Source organism: Chionomys nivalis, chromosome 21, assembly GCF_950005125.1.
Source record: "Chionomys nivalis chromosome 21, mChiNiv1.1, whole genome shotgun sequence".
Lineage (NCBI taxonomy): Eukaryota > Metazoa > Chordata > Mammalia > Rodentia > Cricetidae > Chionomys > Chionomys nivalis.
Window position 1 is genome coordinate 9,595,571 of NC_080106.1, and position 21,911 is coordinate 9,617,481.

The 21,911-nt window shown below is 50.5% G+C and overlaps 1 protein-coding gene across 1 annotated transcript in view; it reads right to left on the reverse strand.

Annotated features, from left to right (window-relative positions):
- Nucleotides 1-5,277: 5,277 nt before the first annotated feature.
- Nucleotides 5,278-21,911, reverse strand: part of Crispld2 (cysteine rich secretory protein LCCL domain containing 2) — a 54,742-nt gene continuing 38,108 nt past the window's right edge. The window contains exons 14-15 of the mRNA XM_057754350.1: nucleotides 18,057-18,190; nucleotides 5,278-7,800 (exon numbers count right to left, since the gene is read on the reverse strand). Coding sequence (XP_057610333.1) covers nucleotides 7,746-7,800; nucleotides 18,057-18,190 — 189 coding nt within the window. The 3' untranslated portion in view covers nucleotides 5,278-7,745. The remainder of the gene's footprint in view (nucleotides 7,801-18,056; nucleotides 18,191-21,911) is intronic.

Here is a 21,911-nt window from a genome sequence, read left to right on the forward strand (position 1 = left end):
GGTCTGAGATGATTGACTCTGCTATATGGGTATCCTTCAGGGATGGGACTTTGAAGGTCATGCCTGGGCAGAAGCAGACTGGGGCTGGCCAGTAGACTAGGGTTAAGGCTTTTGTCACTACCAGAACAAAGGTCACGTTGGTCTGGGTGTTGAGTGCTCCAAGAAGGTAGCCCCTGCTATCAGAAAACAACCATTACTTTCCAGGCTTCCCACTGTTCCTGTGCAGAAAGGCTTCCGGGGGAACAAGTCAGCAAGCCCCACGCTGTCCTATGCAAGGTGATAGTCTCTGTGTCACTGCGCTGGTGCCATGTCCCACAGGCCCCTGCATCGCATCTGCTCCTGTCCCAGAGGCTGCTGCTGCTGCTGGCCTGTATTCATGACTGCCACATGTCAGTGACCCTGGGCAGCTTTACCAAAACTACTTTAGATGTCTTAGTCACTGTTCTGTTGCTGAGAAAAGAACACCATGACCAAGCAACTCTTTTTTTTATTACATTTTTTTTTTAAAAAAAAATACCAATCCAAATTCCCACTCCCTCCTTTTTTTTTTTTTTTGATTTATTTTGCAACTCTTATTTTTTTTGAAAAAATAAAACATTTAATGGGAGCTCACTTATAGTTTCAGAGAGTTAATTCGTTCTCATCATGACAGGGGACGTGATGCGGAGCCTGACAAGTGTGGTGCTGGAGAAGTAGCTGAGAGCTACATCCTGACCCACAGGTGGAGACAAAGAAGGACTTGGCCCGGCACTGCTTTTGGAAGCTCAAAGCCCGCCCCCAATGACACACTTCCTCCAACAAGGCCACACCTCCTAAATCCTTTCGAAGAGTTCCATTAGTGACTAAGTGTTCAAATAGATGAGCCTTTGAGGGCCAGGATCATTCCAACCACCACAGATACCAACAAGACCAGCATCTCCCTGACCCCTGATTTCTGGAAAGAAACCATATCCACCGAGTCTCCCTATCAGGAAGCCACCAGCCATCTCATGAAAACTCACACCAGAGTGTTCATGTTGAGGACCCAGGCTCCAGCTATGGCTACCATGCAGGGATTTTTAAAAATTATTGTTAATATTTATTTATTTGTTTGACACAGGGTCTTACAATGTAGATCAGTTGGTCTCAAACCCATAGAAATCTTCCTACCTCCACCTCCCATGTGCTGGGACTAAACCCTCTGAGCCACCATGCCTGACCACAGAGGGTTCTTATACAACAACGATAACAACATGTGAACTAAAATAACCTGCTTTTATGAAAAGGCCACTGTTCCATAGCCGTGACCAGATGTTTGTCTCAGGAAAGAGGAAAACAGAAGCTAAAACCAGTGAGAGTTTTCTAGAGACCAGCATGCCCAGCCTCAAGCTTTCTGTAGTGGTTTGAAGGAAAATGGTCCCACAAAGAGGTGTGGCACTATTAGGTGTCACGGTCCCCCTCGGCCAGCAAGGAGGACACACGACACACAGGAGCTCTTCTTGCTAAGAAGTTTATTCAGGACCTTGTTAACAATTGTAAAATCTCTCTCACTCACTCACTCACTCACTCTCACTCTCTCCCTCTCTCTCCTCCTCTCTCGCAGGGCAAACCTCTCCCAGCCCTTAAGTAGGCATGGGCTACCAATCCCGGATTGCCAGGTGGGCACTGCCCATAGGTCCACGCATATGCAAGCAGCTGACAATCATTGCGTGATAAATAGCATAAGTCAGGCCTAGTTGATATTAGGAGTTGATTATCACAGAGAGCACTTGCTTTCGGGATCACGGAGGGCGGGAGCCAGCACCATCAGGTGCGACTCCACGCAGCTCTCTACACATAGCCATCAGGTTTGACTCCACACGGCTCTCTACAATTAGGAGGTGTGGTCTTGTTGGAGGAAGTGTGTCACTGTGGAGCGGGCTTTGAGGTCTTATATATGTTCAGCCATGCCCAGTGAGACAGACCACTTCCTGTTGCCTGTAAGTCAAGATGTAGGGATCTCAACTACTTCTCCAGCACCATGGTGGGGGACAATTCTGTATTCTGTCAATTACATTTTAAATAAATGCTGATTGGCCAGTAGCCAGGCAGGAAGTATAGGCGGAACAACTAGACAGGAAGTAGAGGTGGGGCAATGAGAACAGGAGTATTCTGGGAAGAAGGAAGTTTCTTCCACAGTCCTGCCCAGACTCTGAAGAAGCAGGATGTGACCTACCCCGCTGAAAAAGGTACTGAGCCATGTGGCTAACATATACTAGAATAATGGGCTAATGTTAGTTATAAGAGTTAATAAGAAGCCTGAGCTAATGGGCCAATCAGTTCATAACTTATGTAGACCTCTGTGTGATTTTCTTTGGGGCTTACAGGCTATGGGAACTGGGCAAGACAGAAACCCCAACAAGCAGGCCCTCATGTTACAGCCTGCGTGTTACCATAAACCCTGCTGCCACACTCCTTGCTATGATGATAATGGATTAAACCTCTGAAACTGTAAGCTGTTGCCTCCATTAAATATTTTCCTTTATAAGAGTTGTCATGGTCATGGTATCTCTTCACAGCAATAGAAACCCTAAGTAAGACACTTTCTCTATGTAAAATATTTAGTTACTTTGTTAGTTAGTTTCATTTTGCTTTTTTGAGATAGGATCTCAAATTCCCCAGGCTGACCTCAAACTCACTATGTGGAACTGAGAGTTCCAGCCAGCCTGAGCTCCATAACAAGCTGGAGGCTAGCCTGAGCTACATAACAACCTGGAGGCCAGCCTGAGCTCCATAACAAGGTGGAGGCCAGCCTGAGCTACATAACAACCTGGCAGCCAACCTGAGCTCCATAATAACCTGGAGGCTAGCCTGAGCTACATAACAAGTTAATTACTGTCAAAATAAAAACAAAACAAACCCAGAAGTGGAGTTTCTCATCTGGGATCTCTTAACAAGTGAACAGAATGAACACCAACTGGGCCTCCGGTGTGACACACGAGGACACAGCGTCCCTTCTGTGATGTCCCTGCCAAGCATCCACACCCTGTATCTTACTGTGACCAGATGCTGGCAATCTCAGCAGAGGCACATCCCACAAGCCACACTGGGAGCATAAATGGAGAAGCAAAGCACAGCCTTCAGATGCAAGGATGCCCAGGACACATGAGCCACATGCAGCTGCCCGCAGGCACTCTGCCATTCGTGCCACAGGGGTGGTGAATGTGCTGGGGCAGGGTGGGGAGGGGGAAGAGGGGCCACAGAATGGACCTGGACCCGGGCCCGGCTTTTCTGGCTACCACCTCCCTCTGACAGGGATGGGGAGTCACAAGACGGTTCCTTCATAAGCTTGGCGAAGTGTCTCCCTGGAACACACACTCACTGGAAGCAGCCACTCACGGCAAAAAGCCATCAGCACGTGTGTGTGACAGCTGTCACACTCTACCACGTGCTCAGGGCCACTTATGTTAGCCTCATTCCACCCATAACCACAGGACCATAGGCTACAAGACACTATTGTTGCTGCCTCTGGCTGGCATGGTGAGAGATGCTCAGAGGGGTGCAGCTGCCTGATCAGTGTCCGACAGTGGGCACTGAGTAGTGTAGGCCCACAAAGTGGAGCATTTGAGTCTCAGCTCCCAACCAGTACCTGAGGCAAGTCTTTCCAAGTATGTAAAGGTGACCTTCATGGCCTTGAAGCCCTCCTCTGATCCCTTGCTTATGGTTCTAGAAACAGATGTGTGACCTCTTTTTTCTTTCTTTCTTTCTTTCTTTCTTTCTTTCTTTCTTTCTTTCTTTCTTTCCTTATTTATTGATTTATTTATTTATTTTGGATTTTCGATACAGGGTTTCTCTGTAGTTTTTGGTGCCTGTCCTGGAACTAATTCTTGTAGACCAGGCTGGCCTCGAACTCACAGAGATATGCCTGCCTCTGCCTCCCAAATGCTGGGATTAAAGGCGTGTGCCACCACCACATGGCGTGTGACCCATTTTAAAGGAACATAAAAGCTGAGAATTGGGATGAGGCTCAGAGGGAAAGTGCTGTATGGCACACAGAGAGTCCTGGGTTCAATCTCCAGTACTGCAAGTCAACCAACCAACCAGTCAAGCAACTAACCAATCAGCTGACCCCACACACAACCAACCAACCAAATTACCAAACAGCCAGTCAAACAACCAGCCAGTCAAACAGTCGTCCAAACCCGCCAACCAATCAATCAAGTTGCCAAACAACTAGACAATCAATCAATCAATCCATCAAACAAATAACTAACCAACCAATCTACTAACCAATCAACCCAGCAACCACAAACCAACCAGCCAAACCCACCAAACAACCAAATAGCCAAGCAAGCAATCAACGACTTATCAAACAACTAATAAAATTATACACAAACAAATAATCAAACAACAATCAACCCCGGAAGCAAGCTCACACCCCTCTCTTTTCTGACAAAGATGCCGCAAGTGGGAGTGGGGTGGGCCTTCCACACCTTTCTTCTTGTCTTGGGTTCAGGCGACCAGTCCAGTGTCTTCTGGTAAAGGGCAGAGAGTGAGAGTTGGGGACTCCTGGCCAGCACTGCCCCAGCTTTCTGATGCTATGTGTCTGTTGTGGTGAGTAGAGTCCATGTGCAACAGATCTCAGCATGGGTGCTTAGGAAGAGTGCTAGGTGGCAGGGTCCCTGGAGGAGAAACCACCCCTCCAAGTATTGCAGGGCTGTCCCTGAGCTCTTGCTTTGAAGAAGAGGGCTGGGATGGGACTACAGTGCATCCTGTCCTAGACTCATGTGTCGGATTTCCTCTTGAAGGAGACATGTGGGGATGTGGGGTCACGACATGACTTGTTCTTACAGAGATGAAGGAGATGTTAGGTGGACACACAGAGGCCCTGCCGTGGAGGGCACAGCGAGAGGATAAAAACTCTGACTAGAGGTCTCCAGGATGTCAGCCCTACCCACTCCTTGATGTTGGATGCCTGCCCACTTCTGTCATTAAAGCCACTCACCCAGTCTTCAATCCTGTCACTGTAGCTCTCACTGATAGGTCCTTGACAAAGGACCCAGTGGTCAGCACTTGCTCAAAGTGCAGTCTTAGGGCTTCTGGGAAACACAGCATCTTAATTCCCATCCTTGCTTTGTGTTCCAGAACCTACATTTTCTTGGGTCATTAGTCTCTCTTGATCACACTTTCCGGTAATGTCTCTGAGGTCCCCCACAATGCCACCTGGGTCTCACCGGCTGCTTGGGACTTGTGGGGACAAGACAAATGAATTCACAAATGATGGGTCTGGAAAAGACGCGCCACAGGCATGTGTTAGAAATCAAATCAGTTTTATTGAAACCATAGCGACAACCAGTGTGGCCCTATTCATGCAAAGCACAAAAACTTACAATAAACTTTTGTACATAGGAAGTTGTAAAATATATCATTTTTCATAGAAAAAAGCACACAGTAAACTGTGGGCCAAGAGAGCCTACAGATCACGGAGAGTCAGCACACCCCTCGGAACAGACCAGGCACAACTTGGAAGCAAATGGAAGCTATCACAGGACAGAGCGGGGATGCAGCTGGCATGGGCGTGGTCACTTTAAACTTGGGAGAACTGATGGGCACATAGGGTCAGAAGTGCTCTGATGTTAAGATCATTCATGGTTTCGTTTCCACCTTTCTTTTTTTTTCTGAAGAAAGGGGCTTCCAGTTTCAAACTATTGGTGAGTATCAGTGAAGCCCTTCTGCCTGGTGGAAGGGCCTGTCAGGGAGCACACAGGACCCTAATGCAGACCCTCAAAGCAAGATTCCCCTGGAGATGGGATTGATTGCTTCTTCTAGAAACCCAGGAGCGGAGCAATTTTCCTTACCATCTCAACCTTGCCCTGCCGGCTGGGTGAAGTCAGAGTCCCACGGTACTCCTTGCAGCTGGGAGTTTCCCAGATGGTTGGTAGCCACCAGGAGCCCCCTCCAGAGGCTGAGCAGATGTGGGCTCTGATATCTGGGCTGGAAGAGTGGATGCCTGCAGAGATGCCACACTCACGCAGGTGAGGTGGAAAAGGCCCAGGGAAGGCTAGCTGAGGCTGACTCAAGGTTGTGTTCTTTTTATAAACTCCCTGGAAGGGATGGACTTGGGGAAAGCTATCTCAACACACAGGAGGCCAGCCTGGACTACAGGATGAGGCAAGGCCAGCCTGGACTACAGAGTTAAACTCTTGTCTCAAACTAATAAACAACTATTTAACCCAACTAGGTCCACGTGGCTCCCTGTGGGAGGAGCTTTGCTCAGACTCCCTTAGGGTTTTTTAAAGAACTATTTTACTTTTCTTCAGGTGTATGTGTGTGGTACCTGTGGGGATCATAGATCCCCTGGAGTTACAGGTGGGTGTGAACAGCTTGTGAGAGGCAGGAACTAAACTCAGGTTTTCTGGAAGCCATTAGAATCATCAGCCGCCAAGCCAACTGTTAAGTTTGTACCTTGGGGGCAGCATTTTGTTTTATTTTCTGCTTTTTCTTTCTTTTTTTTTTTTCTTTTTTTTTTTTCTCTTTGCCTAGGAAATAGTTGACTGGACCACGAAACTCCATTTGAAGCCAGCACTCACGGCGCTCACGGGCAATCTGCAACATCCCCAGGGCTGGGGTGGGATTTCACCTTCGCCAGAGTAAGCTGTTTACAAAAGCATGTTTCATTTTACAGTGGGTTTGGGCCAGGCTCCTAAGTGATGGAAGCCAGGGCTCACCACACTCTTGGAGCTGTGGGGATGCTGGCAGGAGCTGAGCTCCACCAATAGGAACAGGAGTCCTTCCTGTGTGTCCCGGCCCCTCTCCCTGGTGGCTGGCGTGTCATGGGCGGTTTTACAACCACAAGCCACTCCATTAACCTCTGTGAGGAATGTTCCAGGAATCCATTCCTCTCACAGCTAAAAAACTAGGTCACCCAAACTAAGGGGAAGGTGACATTGAGTTGTCACTCAAACAGCAGCAGGGAGACAGCTCTTGTTCTAAGGAAAGAGCAGACATCTAGACCTGGAGCCTTGTGTAAAGCCAAGTCCCAGGGGAGGACACCTAGACCAGCCTGGGGTGGGGCAGAAGCCACAGGGTCATGGAATGGGGAGACAAGGAAGGCTCCTGATGCATCGGTCCTCCATGAGACCAAAGGTCATCTGAAAACAGGCCACACAGACAAGGACAAAGACAAGATAAATCTCTGGAGTGCTGCCAACTTTAAATAGACCAGCTCTGCTGGATACATAAGCACGTGACTGCCAAGAGGGTTGGGGACACAAGCAAAGGACACCACCAGGGCAGAGCCCAAGTCTTGCCCCAGGCCTCTCTTGCAGCCCATCTGTCTGACCAGCAAACATAGAACCTATTTCTCTGTTGGTAGGATATACTGTGACTTTAGGGCTGTCGTCTCTACCCAGACAAGAGTCCCACTCATGACACATCTCAAACCTGTATCCTCAAGGGTTCAAAAGCCCCCACCACCTCCCTCCACCAAAGCAAACGTGGTGAGGAGTGCCTTGGTGAAAGGACATGAATGACCAGATGGGGACCGCAGCCTGGCCAGTCTGGGCATTGGTTGTCCACTCGAGACTCCATGGCATTCTGCTCACAAACTGACAAGCTATGTTACCCTCGCCAAAGGCCACAAAGGGACAGGGCATTCGACAACACAGAAAGAAAGATTCCTGACTCTCTGTAACCCCACCCCCACCCCCAAAGGACAAAGTACAGATAGAAAGCAGGACCCCAAACCCGGTAGATGATGGCCCCTTCTCCCCGGGTCTCCACATTCTTCACTGCCTGACAGCGAAGATCCGGAAAGCGTTTCCACTCTGAGGAGCACTCAGGCTGCAAGGGAAGAGGGAGTAGGAGGTTACAAGAGCTGTGGGCAGGGGGATGGCTGATAAGGCCAGCATGGTGAGGACAGAGCCCACAGAAGTCACACCCAGCTAGACAAGCCCACTCATACTAACAGGAAGCTGCAATGTGAGTCCAGGCTGAGGCTTCGAAGTGACATTCTTACTCAAGGGTTTCTGGGCCCCCGGGGCCTTGGATCTGAGCCCTGCCCCTTTCACCCTCCCCCAACCCCACACATGGATTTTGCTGACATCTATCTCAGACATCTAGCTGACAGATGATTTAAAGGAAGGCATGAGGGAAACACACACTGAATGCTACACGTATCTGTTATCCTGGGTCCAATATCTTCTCCAAAGCAGGGCTATCGTTACTGACTGTACATGCAGGTGAGACACATAGACAGCAAGCAACCAAGAGCCCAGCCAGAGTCGCACAGTTTATCAAAATCATGCTCTTCTAATGGGAGTCAAAGTTCTTCAGAGGTTTTTGTTTTCTTAAGACAGGGTCGTGCGCGGCCTAGACTGATGTCAAACTTATTACATAGATGAGGATCCTGATGCCTCTATCTCCTAAGTGCTACTGCACCAACTTATGAGGTGCTGGGGATTGAACCCAGGGCTTTGTACATGCCAGGAAAGCGCTCTGCCACTGGGCTACAGTGCACTGTGGAATCCAGCCGTGTCCTCTGACCTCTATGCCAGTACTGTGGTATGTATCCACGCAGGATGAATAAACGTTCTCAAAGATCCCCCTCCCCTCCCCCTGCCTGGTCTCCTCTCTTTCCGTGCCACTCCCCTGCCTCTGTGGATTTGCCTGTTCTGGATGATAAACGCTTTCTGCCCGCAGAGTCATGCACTTGGGAGGTAGATACTGTTAAACTCCATCCACCTTTGAATGACATCAAAACCAGTTTCTTCTAAAGTGGCCTCATCGTGTCCCATGCCCATCCATAGGGCACTGAGTGTTTTGGAGGCTCCAGAGCCCCTACTGACATCACGGTTGTGTTATGGCCGGCCGCCTTACAGGTGGCCTGAATCTGCATCTCACTAGTGCTCCAGGCGCATGAGTGCCCCATGGCTCAGCAGCTGTCCCTGGAAGGAACGAATGTGGCCAGGCAGATGGATCGTGGAGTGCTGACACTTCTTTCTAACGTGGTGGTGGGATGGAAACTGAGGCCTGGTGCACGTTAGGCGAGAACTTTACCGCAGAATGGCAGCAACAGTTGCAGCCCCACTCCGTCTTCCAAATCAACCAGGTCATCTCAATCTTGAGTTTATAAACAGGTGTGCTCACGTGCAGGCACACGCATGCTCACACACACAAGCATGCCCACTTGTGGTGTGAAATCCTTTAGTGCATATACAATTTGCAAAATGACTCTCTCGTTCTGCAGCCAGCCTTCCTGCCTACCCCTCTCCCTTCCTAACCCTCACCTTCCTCGCCTCCCCTCCCTTGAGGGGAAAATTTGTCTCCTCACAGTTCTAGGACCCAGTCACAAAGCACTCCTGTGAGGCCACACTCTTTGGCAGCAGACAGCTAGGATGTTTTGTTTGTTTTCTGAGACAGGGTTTCTCTGTATCAGGATAGCCCCGGCTGCCCTGGAACTCTTTGTAGACCAGGATGGTTTACAACTCTGAGGCCCCCAGTCTCTGCCTCCAGAGTGCCAAGATAAAAGGTGGGCACCGCCACACCCAGCTCCTAGCCAGGCGTCTTGCTGACTGTCACGCAGCTTACTCTCTCGGTACACATACATTTGGTGTCTAGTTTTCTTTCTTCTTTTAAGACTTTCTTATTTTTATTTTATGTGTGTTCCTGAGTGATTATATGTGCACCACGTGCCTGCAGTGCCCGTACAGGACAGAAGAGAGTCAGAACCTCTGGAGCGGAGTTACAGGCATCTGTGAGCCTCTCAGTTTGGTGCTGGGAGCCAAACCCAGTCTTCTGCAAGAGTCGTGAGTGCGCTTAACCACTGAGCCATCTCTCCATTCCCCTTTTCTTCATTTTCTTAATGGTGTCTTTAAAAAAACAAAAGTTGCTGGGCGGTGGTGGCGCATGACTTTAATCCCAGCACTCAGGAGGCAGAGGCAGGTGGATCTCTGTGAGTTCAAGGCCAGCCTGGTCTACAGAGAAACCCTGTCTTGAAATACCAACCAACCAAACAAACGAAACAAAAACCCAAAAGTTTAAAATTACCCAATTCATCAATTTTACACTACCACACTTTTGGTGCTATGCTTAAGAAAGCAATACCTAGCTCCTGATCACACAAGCCTAAGTTCATCTGTTCTAAGAGCTTTCTAAGTTTTAGGCTTTCCATCCATCTGAGTCTGTCTTTATACACGGTAAGAGGTCTGGCCCAATTTCACAATTTTGCCTGTCAATTTTCAGCTAGGGGGGGCCTCTTACACCAAAATTAAAATGGAAAATAAAGGTCAGTGAGGTGGTGATTCAGTGGGTAAAAGTCCTGGCTGCCAAGCCTGCTGGCCTGAATGTGAACCCTGAGACCCTCTGAACTACATGCACATACATGCGCACATACGCACGCACACACACACAGAGAGCTATTTAATGAAAGGCATTTCTTTCCATAGCTGTCGTGTGAGACACCCTGTACACAGTTATATATTGAAAAGGAGGGAGCCCTTTCCTTTCCAGTCCTGCTGCTCCGCAGTGAGCTCTGCTCCCCTAAAGGCCTCTGCTGCTCTGCTGCTTAGGTTACCATATCGTACCCACAGACATCTCATGGATGTGACCACATACAAACCACATACACACACACACACACACACACACACACAGAGAGACAGAGAGAGAGAGAGAGAGAGAGAGAGAGAGAGAGAGAGAGAGAGAGAGAGAGATCTGAATCTTGCTTTCTTCACTTAATAACAGAAATGGAACTCAGGTTTTTATTTTTGTTTTTGGAGCTGGGTTGTGGCTGGGTAGCCTGAGTTGGCCTCAAACTTGTAACAATCCTCCTACCTCAGGCTCTTGTGTACTGGGATTACAAGCATGGGCCACCATACCTTGCTAGAATGTTTTTATTCTGTTTTCTCAACGGCAGAGTACTCCGATAGGTTGAAGTTATTTTTTATCTGGGACTCCACAGATGGAGATTGAGTTCTCTCTAGTCATTTCATGGCAGTCAAGGCCGTCACTGTCACACACCCACTTCTAAGTCCTGAAGCCCTGGGAATGGAATTGCTGGATCAAAGTACAGATGTGAGCCAAATGGGGTGGCACATGCCTATAATCTAGCACTTGGGCGGCCGAGGCAGAAGGATCATGAATTCCAGGCTAGCCTGGGCTACAGAGCAAGATTCTGTCTCCAAGGGGCAAAGAAGGCAGGAGTGCAAGGGTCATGGCCATACAGCAGGTAGCAGAATGCTTACTTAGCATGTATAAGGCTCAGCACCACATATAATAGTAATTGTGATAATAATAATAAAAACATGGGTGCATCAGAGAACCTGATAGCTGCCAAAATGTTTCTCGTAAACATTGCACTAATTGATACCTCCTGGAGGAGGCGTGCAGGGTTAACCCTTACGGTCCCATTCTCAGTGGGGAACGGTGTCCACAGTTGCAGCATACATACAGCAGGCTATGAAAATGCCTGAGCATGATCTAAACAACCCGTCTGTGATTTATCAATGCTATTTCCTGTAGGGTCTCCACCCGGAGCAGGAGATCCCAGATTGCACCAGACCCCAACACCTGACAGCTGGCCAGGGAGCTCCAGTCCTGCGGGAACAGCTGCTTGGAATTCCTGCTTGTTTTTCTGCCTTCCCCGTGGCAGCCTCATGCTCTTGGCTACCCCAGGGATGAACCCTGAAAAAACGTATCAGCATGCTCAAAGAGACCAGGACACAGTGGGATGCTCCCAGAGGTTGCCAAGGCCAAGCAGGGGTAGATGGACAGCTACCCAGAACCAGGCTTACCCAGCAGCTGGGCTGTTTTCTGTAAAGTGCCTTCTGCTCCTTGGTTGAAGGGCTCCCAGGGATCTGTCCAGTGAGTAGTCGCTAAGAACCACCCACAGCCACGTGCTCCCTGCCTGCCCCACAGGTGAACAAGCCACGTGGGGGAATAAACAAGGAAGCTGGAAAGGGTTCTGGTAGGATGCTGGGTGCTGGTATGCACAACCCTATCAAGAGAACACCGAGGCTGCCAACGAGGCTGGAGGCTCCAGCCTGGAGCACCCAACATCTTGCCTGGAACTAAAGAAGCACTTCAGAGTACTCTGCCCACCTTGCAGCAGGGAGCCCAAGAGAGGGGTCCATGTGAATGCTGGCCCCTCTGCCCTCTTCCTGAAGCCATGACACTCATTAAATAGGTCAGTCGCCCACCCGCTGTGTGTGTCTGAGGAAGGCATATAGGCTGTGATAAGTCATAAAGTAGTCTTTCCCCAACCTGCGTTTCCCAATCCTGGCTCTCAGATGCTCTTTATGGGTCAACTCATGACCCCCACATATGTCTGAGGACAGTATAGTTGAAGCACTTCCCGGCTGTTTTTATGAAATTGGGAGGTGGGGGGAGTTAAGGGTGTGTATGAACCAGAAGTTGACATCAGGTGTCCCCCTCAATTTTTCTCTACCTTACCTTTTTTTAATTTTATTTTGTTTTTTGGTTTTTCAAAACAGGGTTTCTCTGTTTCTCTGTGTAGCCCTGGCTGTCCTGGAACTCGCTCTATAGACCAGGCTGGCCTCCATCTCACAGAGATCCACCTGCTTCTGCCTCCTGAGCGCTGGGATTAAAGGCATGCATGGGCCACAACACCCAGCTCTACCTTACTTTTGGGGGAAAGGGTCTCTCACTGAAGCTGGAATTTGCCCTGTAGGCTAGGCAAGGTGTCCAGCGAGCCTCCAGGGTTTGTCTGTCTCCACCTTCTTTATAACATGCACCACCATGCCCAGCTCTATGTGGGTGCTGGGGATCTGAACTCAGGTCCTCATGCTTGTATGCTTTACCTATCCAGCCGTCTCCTTGGTCCTTGGGATAACTGGATTTCATAAAAATCAAAGATAGCCAGGCAGTGGTGGCACCCACCTTTAATCCCAGCACTCGGGAGGCAGAGGCAGGTGGATTTTCTGTGAATTTGAGGCCAGCCTGGTCTACAGAGTTGAGTTCCAGGGCAGCCAGGACTATATAGAGAAACCCTGTCTTAAGAAACAAAACAAAACAGAAAATCAAATACCAAGAATTTGATTAAAAGGCATCAAGAACCTCTCTCAGCTAGTTGTAAATGACTAGCTAGACTCAAGAGTTTGCCTGTCATTCAACTACTGTTTACTGCAGACCTGGCACATGCCAAGCTCCGATTTCAGTATGTTGGGGTAGGGCTGGTAGCAAAACAGATGGAGCCTTCAAGATGCCTACACCAGACAAACACGCGCAAGGAAACGCCACAGAGTGGTGACTGAGGAAAGAAACAGGCAGGCTGGACCTGGAGCGGGCAGTGTCAGGAGGAAGAAGGATTCCCAGAAAGACAGCACAGGATGCTGAGAAGGCTCAGGGTCAGAAGACAGCCAGTGCAAAGGGCCTGGGGTAGAAACGGCCTTCGCAAGTTCCAGGAACAGAAAGGACCACGAGGTGGAAGTGCAGTGGTGTGATGGCGGGTGTGTGTGTGTGTGTGGGGGGGTGACTGCAGTCATGTTTGTACGTCCCCAGCACGGCAGGAAGCCACGGGTGGGAAGGGCTCCACAGGAGGCGAGTGCAGCCCGAAGAAGGTGGCTATGGTTGTTCTCAAAAAGGATGCTACCTGAGGGACCTGCTGGGAGCCGAAGGAATTGTGCAAAGGTGTTCCTCATTTGCTTAGTGCAATCCGAACAAGGAAGGAAACAGCTGCATATGAGGCCATCTGGTAAACAATGAGGCCACCCTGGTAAACAAACAGCTGTCTTCCTGCCACGTGAGTGAGTGTCCCGTGCCACCCAGAAGGCAGCCTGGGGAAGCATGTCCACAGTGTGCTCTGATCCCCTCTCATGGTGGCATACCCTTCTAATCCTAGCACTTGGGAGGCAGGGGGAGGCAGATTTATGAATCTTAGTCCAGCTTGGTCTACACAGTGAGTTCTAGGCTAGCCAGGGCTACACAGCGAGCCCCTGCCTAAAAAACTATTTTTACTACCAGAGCCCAGGAGATGGCTCGGGAGGTAAAAGAACTAGCCACAGGAGCCTAAAAACCTGAGTTTGATCCCTGGAAACCAAGTAAAAAGCCAGTGTGCTGGAGTTCATCTGAAACCCCAGCACTCCTGCCACTAGATGGAAGGTAGAGAAAGAGGAAGCCTCTGGAAGGTCACAGGCCAGCTAGTCTGGAGTACCCTACTCAGCAGAAACAAGTGAGATCCTGGCTCAAAAGGAGAGAACTGAATCCCGACATTTATCCTCTGGCCACACACACACACAGACACACACACACACACACACACACACACAGAGAGAGAGAGAGAGAGAGAGAGAGAGAGAGAGAGAGAGACTGAGAGACTAAAAACCTCTTGGCTCCACCAGGCAGTGGTGGCGCACACCTTTAATCCCAGCACTCGGAAGACAGAGGCAGGCGAATCTCTGTGAGTTGAGGCCAGCCTGGTCTACAGAGCTAGTTCAATGACAGCCATATAGCTCAAAAAACCTCTTGGATCCTCTGAAGGTCTGAAGGAGAAAAAAGGAGGGGGAAGGGGGCAGGGAGGCCATCTTGAAGGCCAGGGCACAGCTGCTAAGAGATGTCTAGGGAATCAGGCCTTCCTCAGGGCAGGAGGGTCAGCCCAGCAGAATTTCCTTCTAAGAGGATGAGCTCTTGCCATCTGGAACCTTCCAGCAGAGCCTGGAGTGAGAGAGGGAACAGCTGGTTCCGGAGCAGCACGACCTGTGCCTCTATGGGCTGGCGACTGGCCTCAGGGAATCATGGAATCCTGGGACACAGAGAGGTCCTTGACTCTGGTCACGGAAAGGTGGGGTTCTGTTCTTATTGCTAAGAGATTCTGAATATGGGCCTGGTAGAACAGGCCTGTATCCCCAGCTACTCAGGAGGTGGTGACTGGAGGATCCTTGTTTTAAACCCTATCTGGGCTACAGAGCATGTTCCAGCTCAGTCTGTGAAACTTAGTGAGACCCTGTCTCAAAACAAAATGCAAAAAGACGGGTTGGAGATGTGGATCAGTAATGAGAGTGCTGGCCTAGCATGGGACACTGGGAGGGAGGGAAAAGAGAAGGGAGGATGCCCTTGCTGGCTCTAGGAACATATATGCAGCTCTCCCCAGGGTAGACAAGTGTGCCCAGCCCTGTGTGTCTGTTCCTACCGGGTGACCAGCCCAGGATTGTTTCTGTCGCGTGGTCTAAGAAGAGCCCTGAGTGCCTGCTCTCTCTGAAGATGTGGCTTAGGCAGCCTAGGCCCCACATCTGAGAGAACAGGCTGTCCTGGAGAGTCTCACTTCTACCCACCCACCTTTCACAACTTCCAGGAAACCTCCTTCTCCAAGAAACTGTTGTGAAATCAAAACTGTCACACCAGCCAATGTGAGCAGCACCCCATGCCACTCAGGATTTAAAATGCCACTTTCCAAGCTTGGAGCGGTGTTACAGGCCTACATAATCCCAGTACTTGGGAAGTAGGGGCAGGAAGATTAGAAATTCAAGATCATCCTCAGCTACTCAGTAAGTTGGAGTCCAGCCTGGTTTACGTGAGACATGATCTCAAATAAACAAAATGAAAATAACAGGGGCTGGTGAAATGGCTCAGCAGGTGAAGGCACTCGCTGTCAAGCCTAATGACAAGAATTCCATCCCTGGGACCCACGTGGTGGAGGAGAGAGCTGACTCTTGAAAGTGGCCCCTTACCTCCCCATGCTGCTGTGGCACATATGAGTGTACACACACACAATAAACAGAAAAATTAATAAAGTTATTTTAATTAGAACTAAAATACTGCTCGGAAAACACTGGCCACCGAATGTCCTATGCCTTAATGACCATTGGGACTATCTGTGACTCCAGGGTCCCAGCAACCACTGGGAACAGACCTGTCCTCTGACCTTGAAACCGGGAGAGGGACTCGCCAACCACATCACTTTATGCATCAAGGGTGGCTGAGGTCCTTAGACATAATAGGAGGCCAGGGCACTGCCACACTCAAAGACAGGGTCTCTGCTGCAGACTCACTGCCAAGGAGAGCCCGGGGTCCCCAGTCCTCTGTCCCGGGTGTCACTTCTGTCTGTTCCTACCAGGTGACCAGGCATGCACTACAGGACAAAGGTCCAATGTCATGCTCCTTGCTGGGTTCAGTGCCTGCGAATGCGAGGGCTTTCCATGTGGATGAGGTCCCATGGGTGAGTAGGGGCTAAAGAGCCCACACCATTAATCCTAGCACTCAGGAGGCAGAAGCAGGCGGATCTCTGTGAGTTTGAGGCCAACCTGGTCTACAGAGTGAGTTCCAGGACAGCCAGGGCTACACAGAAAAGTCTTGGAAAAACAAAACAAAAGCCCACTGGTATCAGGAAGAGGGAGTATATGTAAGGGCTTTGCACCCCTCTGAGAGCCAATTCATGTGGGTGTTTTCTGAACCAGAGCCACCTGGCTCTGTAAAAAGACCGAGTGTCCGAGGGTTTGGAACAGACTGGAGAGTCATGTGAGCAGCCACGGCCGCTGGACCCCATCATCCACTTACTGGGGGCCACCTGCTCTAGCCTTTGTTTCCCAACCAGAACTTTCTCTCCTGGAGGGAGGGAGGAGCCTCACGACCTTAGGAAGATCCTGAGGGGTACAGGATTCACAGCCTGGGAGAGAGACAGACCTGGGCACACACGAAAACACAAGAAGCAACTAACTGTCCACAGCCTCAGGAGACAACGAGCGTGCTCACACCTCTGCAGCCTCCAGAATCATGAGGGGAAAAGGTCATGGCAGTCAGAGTGTACTACTGTGAGCCAGGCCCTCTACTCAAGGCCCCTCAAGGGAGGTCTTTTGACAATCCCGCCCACCTTATAGGTGTGTGGGGGTGGGGTGTGTGTGTGGGTGTATGGGGGTGTATGTGGGTGTGTGGGTGTGTGGGTGTCACTTCTCTGAAGTTAGTGCTGTCAAGAGGAAACCGCAAGGGAAATGGGTCTTCGCAATTCACTTCCACAGAATAGGGTCACATGAATAAAGCAGCCTGGTAGCCTGGAGCAGAGGCTGTTCTGGAGAACATTCTAGAAAGCCATGCTAAGGACTCAGATGTCAATAAGGGATCTGAGAATGCAGCTGGGGTATGTGCCAGTGTCATACAAGAAGGGTGCTCATCGCTGTGACTCAGGCCTCAAAATGGAAATGGCCCTAGTGGGAAAGTGCCCAGAGCCATGTGCCCCCAGTGCTGCTCCACCCTGCAGCCAACAGACACAGCAGAGGCAGGAAGTCAGGCCTGTGTTTGCATAAGAGAAAACCTAGAACAGTCAGCATGACCCTTACTTCCTGCCCGTCACCACCAGGCCCTGTCCCAATGACGTTTGTCTTCAAGCCTATGAGGTTAGAGAAGCTGGCAAACCGCCAAACATAGATGCATCTTCAGAGAGGAGTGGGTGTCACAATCACTTGGCACTGTTATGCTCCCATCACAGAGACTTAGAAAAGTTTTTTAAAAAACTTAGCAAGACCAGGTGACAGGCCAGCCTCCAGACTGAGGTGATAAAGCCAGCCTTCAGGCTGAGGTGAGAGGCCAGCCTTCAGGCTGAGGTGACAGGCCAACCTTCAGGCTAAGGTGAGAGACCAGCCTTCAGGCTGAGGTGATGAGACCAGCCTCCAGGTTGAGGGGATTGTTGCCCAAAGCACAGGCAGGTGCAGGTTTCAGATCGTGGAGTCTGCAGGGCCCTGCATCTATATGCAGCTTTCAGAGCTTTTGGGAAACTAGACCTTGGTCCTCGAAGTCTTGTGGAATAAATGAGCACACACACACGCACACACACACACACCAACATACACGTGCACGTATACAGACACATATGACATATAATGCACATGAGGAAAAAGAGCGAGAAGCCTACACACCCCCCAAAAATGTGCAGCAGTTTTTAGGTGATGCACAGCAGACAGATGTTCTGCTTTGGGCATATCTAAAATTTCTACACTTTCCACAAAGCATGCATCAGAAATAGAGAAAGAAAGCTTCTGGGAAAACAAAAGAATCAGAAGAGAGAATCCCAGACTCGACCTGGATACTGTGGTGACAAAGAGCGAACCAGCTTTGAAACATAAGGAGCCACGGGGCCCAAGGGCCAGCCCTACCTCTCTGACTGCACCCCATTCCTGAGCGAGCCCACGTAGCTCTTCTTTTTGTCCACGGGCATCACATCTGCGTAGCCACCGTTCTCATCGCTGAAGACACCTGCGTGCACAGCTGCCTTGCAAATGCTGGACGTCTGTGAGGATAGGAGGCCGTGGTTAGTGCCAGCGCCCAGGCACCTGGTACCGCCCATCACACTGACTCCAGGAAACAGCCCAAACCACCTTGGCTCCTGAGCGTCCCTCAGAGAACTGCCACTGTCACTCACCCACAAATTCTACTCTCATTCCACAAGCCTGAGCTGTCACGCTATGCCTGACCCTGTGGGGTTTCGGGCTTCAGCAGGGACCAAGAGAAGACCCTGCTTCTATGGAGTCGAGGGAGCGAATAAACAAACAAACAAACAAGGTTGATGAGGGAAATAAAATTAGATCACAGGAGGCAAATGGCTGGAAGAGGCTGATTCAGAGTAGCAGTGGGCAGACTAGCGACAGAGACGTTCCAATCACAGTCCTGTGGCTGTTATCTGTAAGTGTGGTGTTCTAGGCAGAGAGAGCCAACTATGCAAAGGCCCCAAGGTAGGAATGAACACATCATGTCCCAGGAGGAGAAAGGAGGCTAGGATGTGCTGGAATGAGGAGAGTGTAAACACAGGTGGGCACTCTCGGATCCTTGTACACACTAAGGCTCAGGCTGGTGTTGGGTGTTCTGTTTTTTAGACCTCAGGTGATGCAGGCCCGGTTGATAAGGGCTGAGTTCAAGATCATGGGGTCTTAGCACATTGGGTAGAAGACAGGAAGGACACATCCATCTACTTTCCATCCAGAGGCAGGACCATTCAGAGTGGTCCCAACCAAGGTCCATTTAAGGCCGAGAACTGCCAAGTCACCTCCATGGCCATGGTGTTTTCCTCAGGCTGTGGCAGCCTATGTAGATTGCGGATTCTATTTCTTCTTCCTGTGTGCTCCATGGAGATGGAATCCGAAGCCTTGAGTGCAACCGACCAACTGCCCTGCCTCAGAACTGCACCCCCAAACTGTGGTCTCTATCTTTGATGCACCATGGGACCAACTGTATGCAGTCTTATCATGAAGATGGTGCCCAGGCATCTTAACCTCTTTCCTGGAGGCCTCGGCTGCATTGGGGCTGAGCCATCGCCAGCCTGGTATGAGAACACGTATGCTAGCCCTGAGTGACTCTCAGTTCTGGCTATGATTCCGTTTGTCCTAACGAGGTGGGTGGTAACCATTCTTCCCACTTCTCGGGCCAGCGAGCTGGGCACACAGGGTCAGTCACTTTGCCAAAGCCACTTGAGAACTGCTGATGCCAACTGAAGCCAGGGTGAGGGAAGGGTCTGTTCCTGCGGTCAGCATAACAATGGTCCCCAGAGATGACCACAGCCTAATCCCCAGGCCCATGAACAGCAAAAGGGGCTTTGCAGATGGGATTAAGTTAAGGAGGTTGGGATGGGAGATTACCCAGTTTATCCCAGTGGCCCAGTGACACCACAGAGTCCTGTAACAGGGAGGGGCTCAGAGCTGGAGCGCGTCAGACTCCTCTGGCCATTGCTGACTTTGAATAGAGCAGGAGCCAAGGCACGCGGGTGGCCTGGAGAGACCAGCAGAGGCCAGGGCTTTGGCTCTGTTGGTTGTCCTCTTGCCACACCGAAGGGTGGAGTCAGAGACATGCCCCACAGTCTCTGGAGGTGTGCAAATGGAGGCTCACACCAGGGAGTGCCACCTCCCAGAACCGTGACCAAGGTACTCCTTGGACAGTCTTCTTCAGCCTGGTTGAGGTCCGTCTTCCAAAACCATGAGACTCAAGACTCACTGATGCCTAAGAAGAGTCCAGGTTGGCTCGACCATGGCTGTCTTCAGTCAGAGCAGCTGGGATCATTACACAAGAGCATCACCTGATCCGGCCTGTGGACATTCCCGAATGAAGGGAAGGGGGTTCCCAGAACCTTAGAGACCCCTTGCTTCTTAATTCAGAAGATAGGGTTGACTGGTGGGGTCTCTTCCTGTATAATTGTGAGTCACCCAGGGGGACTCTTCATTGGTATGTATGACTGTCTAAACACCTGTGACTTCCTGGTGGACTGTGAGTCACCCACAGTGCTGTAAGTAACCCCAGTAAACTCACTGGTTCACCAGACTGAACCTGGATGGAATTCTTTCTTTTGTCTATGGGCGACCTCTCTGCTTTGGGGAGTCAATATCGCATGGTCTCCTCGGAAAAGCTACCCTTCCCACTGGCCAGTTAGATCTGCTGTCAAAAGTTCAAGTCCAGGAGCCACTTGAACACTCCCACACCCAAGGCTCAAAAAACTAAAGGGGTGCTCTTTAACGCCCTGGGGACACGTCTAGTCTTCTTCAACCAACAAAAGGTGCAGGCAGGATGGTTAGCCCCAAGTGGTCCTGGGAAGAGCCTGGGAGACCAGGAAGAGCTGGTGATTGGCAAGGTCTGGTTCCAATCCTGAGTACGGCAGGATGACTGGTCCTTATGTCTTCGTGGAGAAGCGTTTTTTAATGTTCTTGCCCTGAAGAAGCATCCACAACTTCCAACGCCCTAAGAGCTTTGTGCTTTGTAAGGTTAAGCGGCAACAGACCAAATTTGTCTTCGAGGAGATGCTGGTGACATCAAGCCATCATTCAGTTCCAGAATCCCCAGGAACTACTTCTTGGAGGCGCATTATACAAGTGGAGTACAAATGGCTTATTGTGCTGACTGGCAACTGGCCAATCACTGTGCCTGTCCCCCAGCAACGCTCATCCTGTCTAGGGACTGCCATTTCCAGGAGCAAGGCATCAGTTTCCACTGGGGCAGATGCCAGGAAAGGCCTCCTAGTATTCCCCAAGTCCCCTGGGGTTGCACACTCACCCCAAGGGAGGTGTTTCTTCCCTGGAGGCCAAGAGGCCGAGGCTGCAGCCTCAGGGACAGCTCTTCACCTCCGCCCTGGAGAAATTCCAGATACCATGACGCCCACGTTTCCTGGATGAAACATTCATGCATGGCAGGCTGTCCTCACATCTCACGCCTGGAGATGCTCAACATCTCTGACTACTGCTAGACAGACACGTTCTTTCTCCTTTCCTCTCCCCACATCCTTCCTCCCTCTGCCTCTCCTGCCACATGTAGGGGCTGGTCACTGTCTGCTCATGCTGGCTCAACATTAATTCAGGGCCATTTCATAACGACCTCTATGAGGCTAGAGGCTCATCAGCAGGCCCTGGTATGTGATAGCTGTGGGACCCACGATGGCCTAGTGGGAACAGCACAGGTAATACTGGAGCTGTGGCCAGCCCGTCATTTATTCTGACTTCATGATCCCCCAAGGTAATGGTCATTATCAATCCTTTTCGGCAGATGGGAGACGAAGGGCCAGGAGCTAAACAACCTACCCACAGTCACTCAAAAGGACGTCAGAGCCATGATCCCACAGACGGGGCGGTAAAGCACAAAGGGCTGTGTTCCTCAAAGCAAGGCTCAGAACTGTACACGACCTAGTGCACGGTAACTGCCATAGGCAAAGGCCAGTAACTGCCAAGCCCACTGTCACCACCACCAGGACCCCAAACCCTCAAGGACTGTCCTTGACCACCGAGGACCTTCAGCAGCAAGTCACAACCGCCAGCAGCCATGCCTCCCGGGAAGGTGCTCAAACACAGGCTCTGCAACTCTCCTCAGGTCCATTGGGTCAGGACATCTGAGGAGGGGGTGTCCCATGTAAACACTGCTCCTCTCCGGAATCCTGATGCCCGAACAATGGGAGTTTGTCTGAGCAGTAGATGAGGCCAGAAGGATTGTAAAGGAAACTGAGGCTCAGTGGGAAAAGACATCCACACGGGTAACTCCCC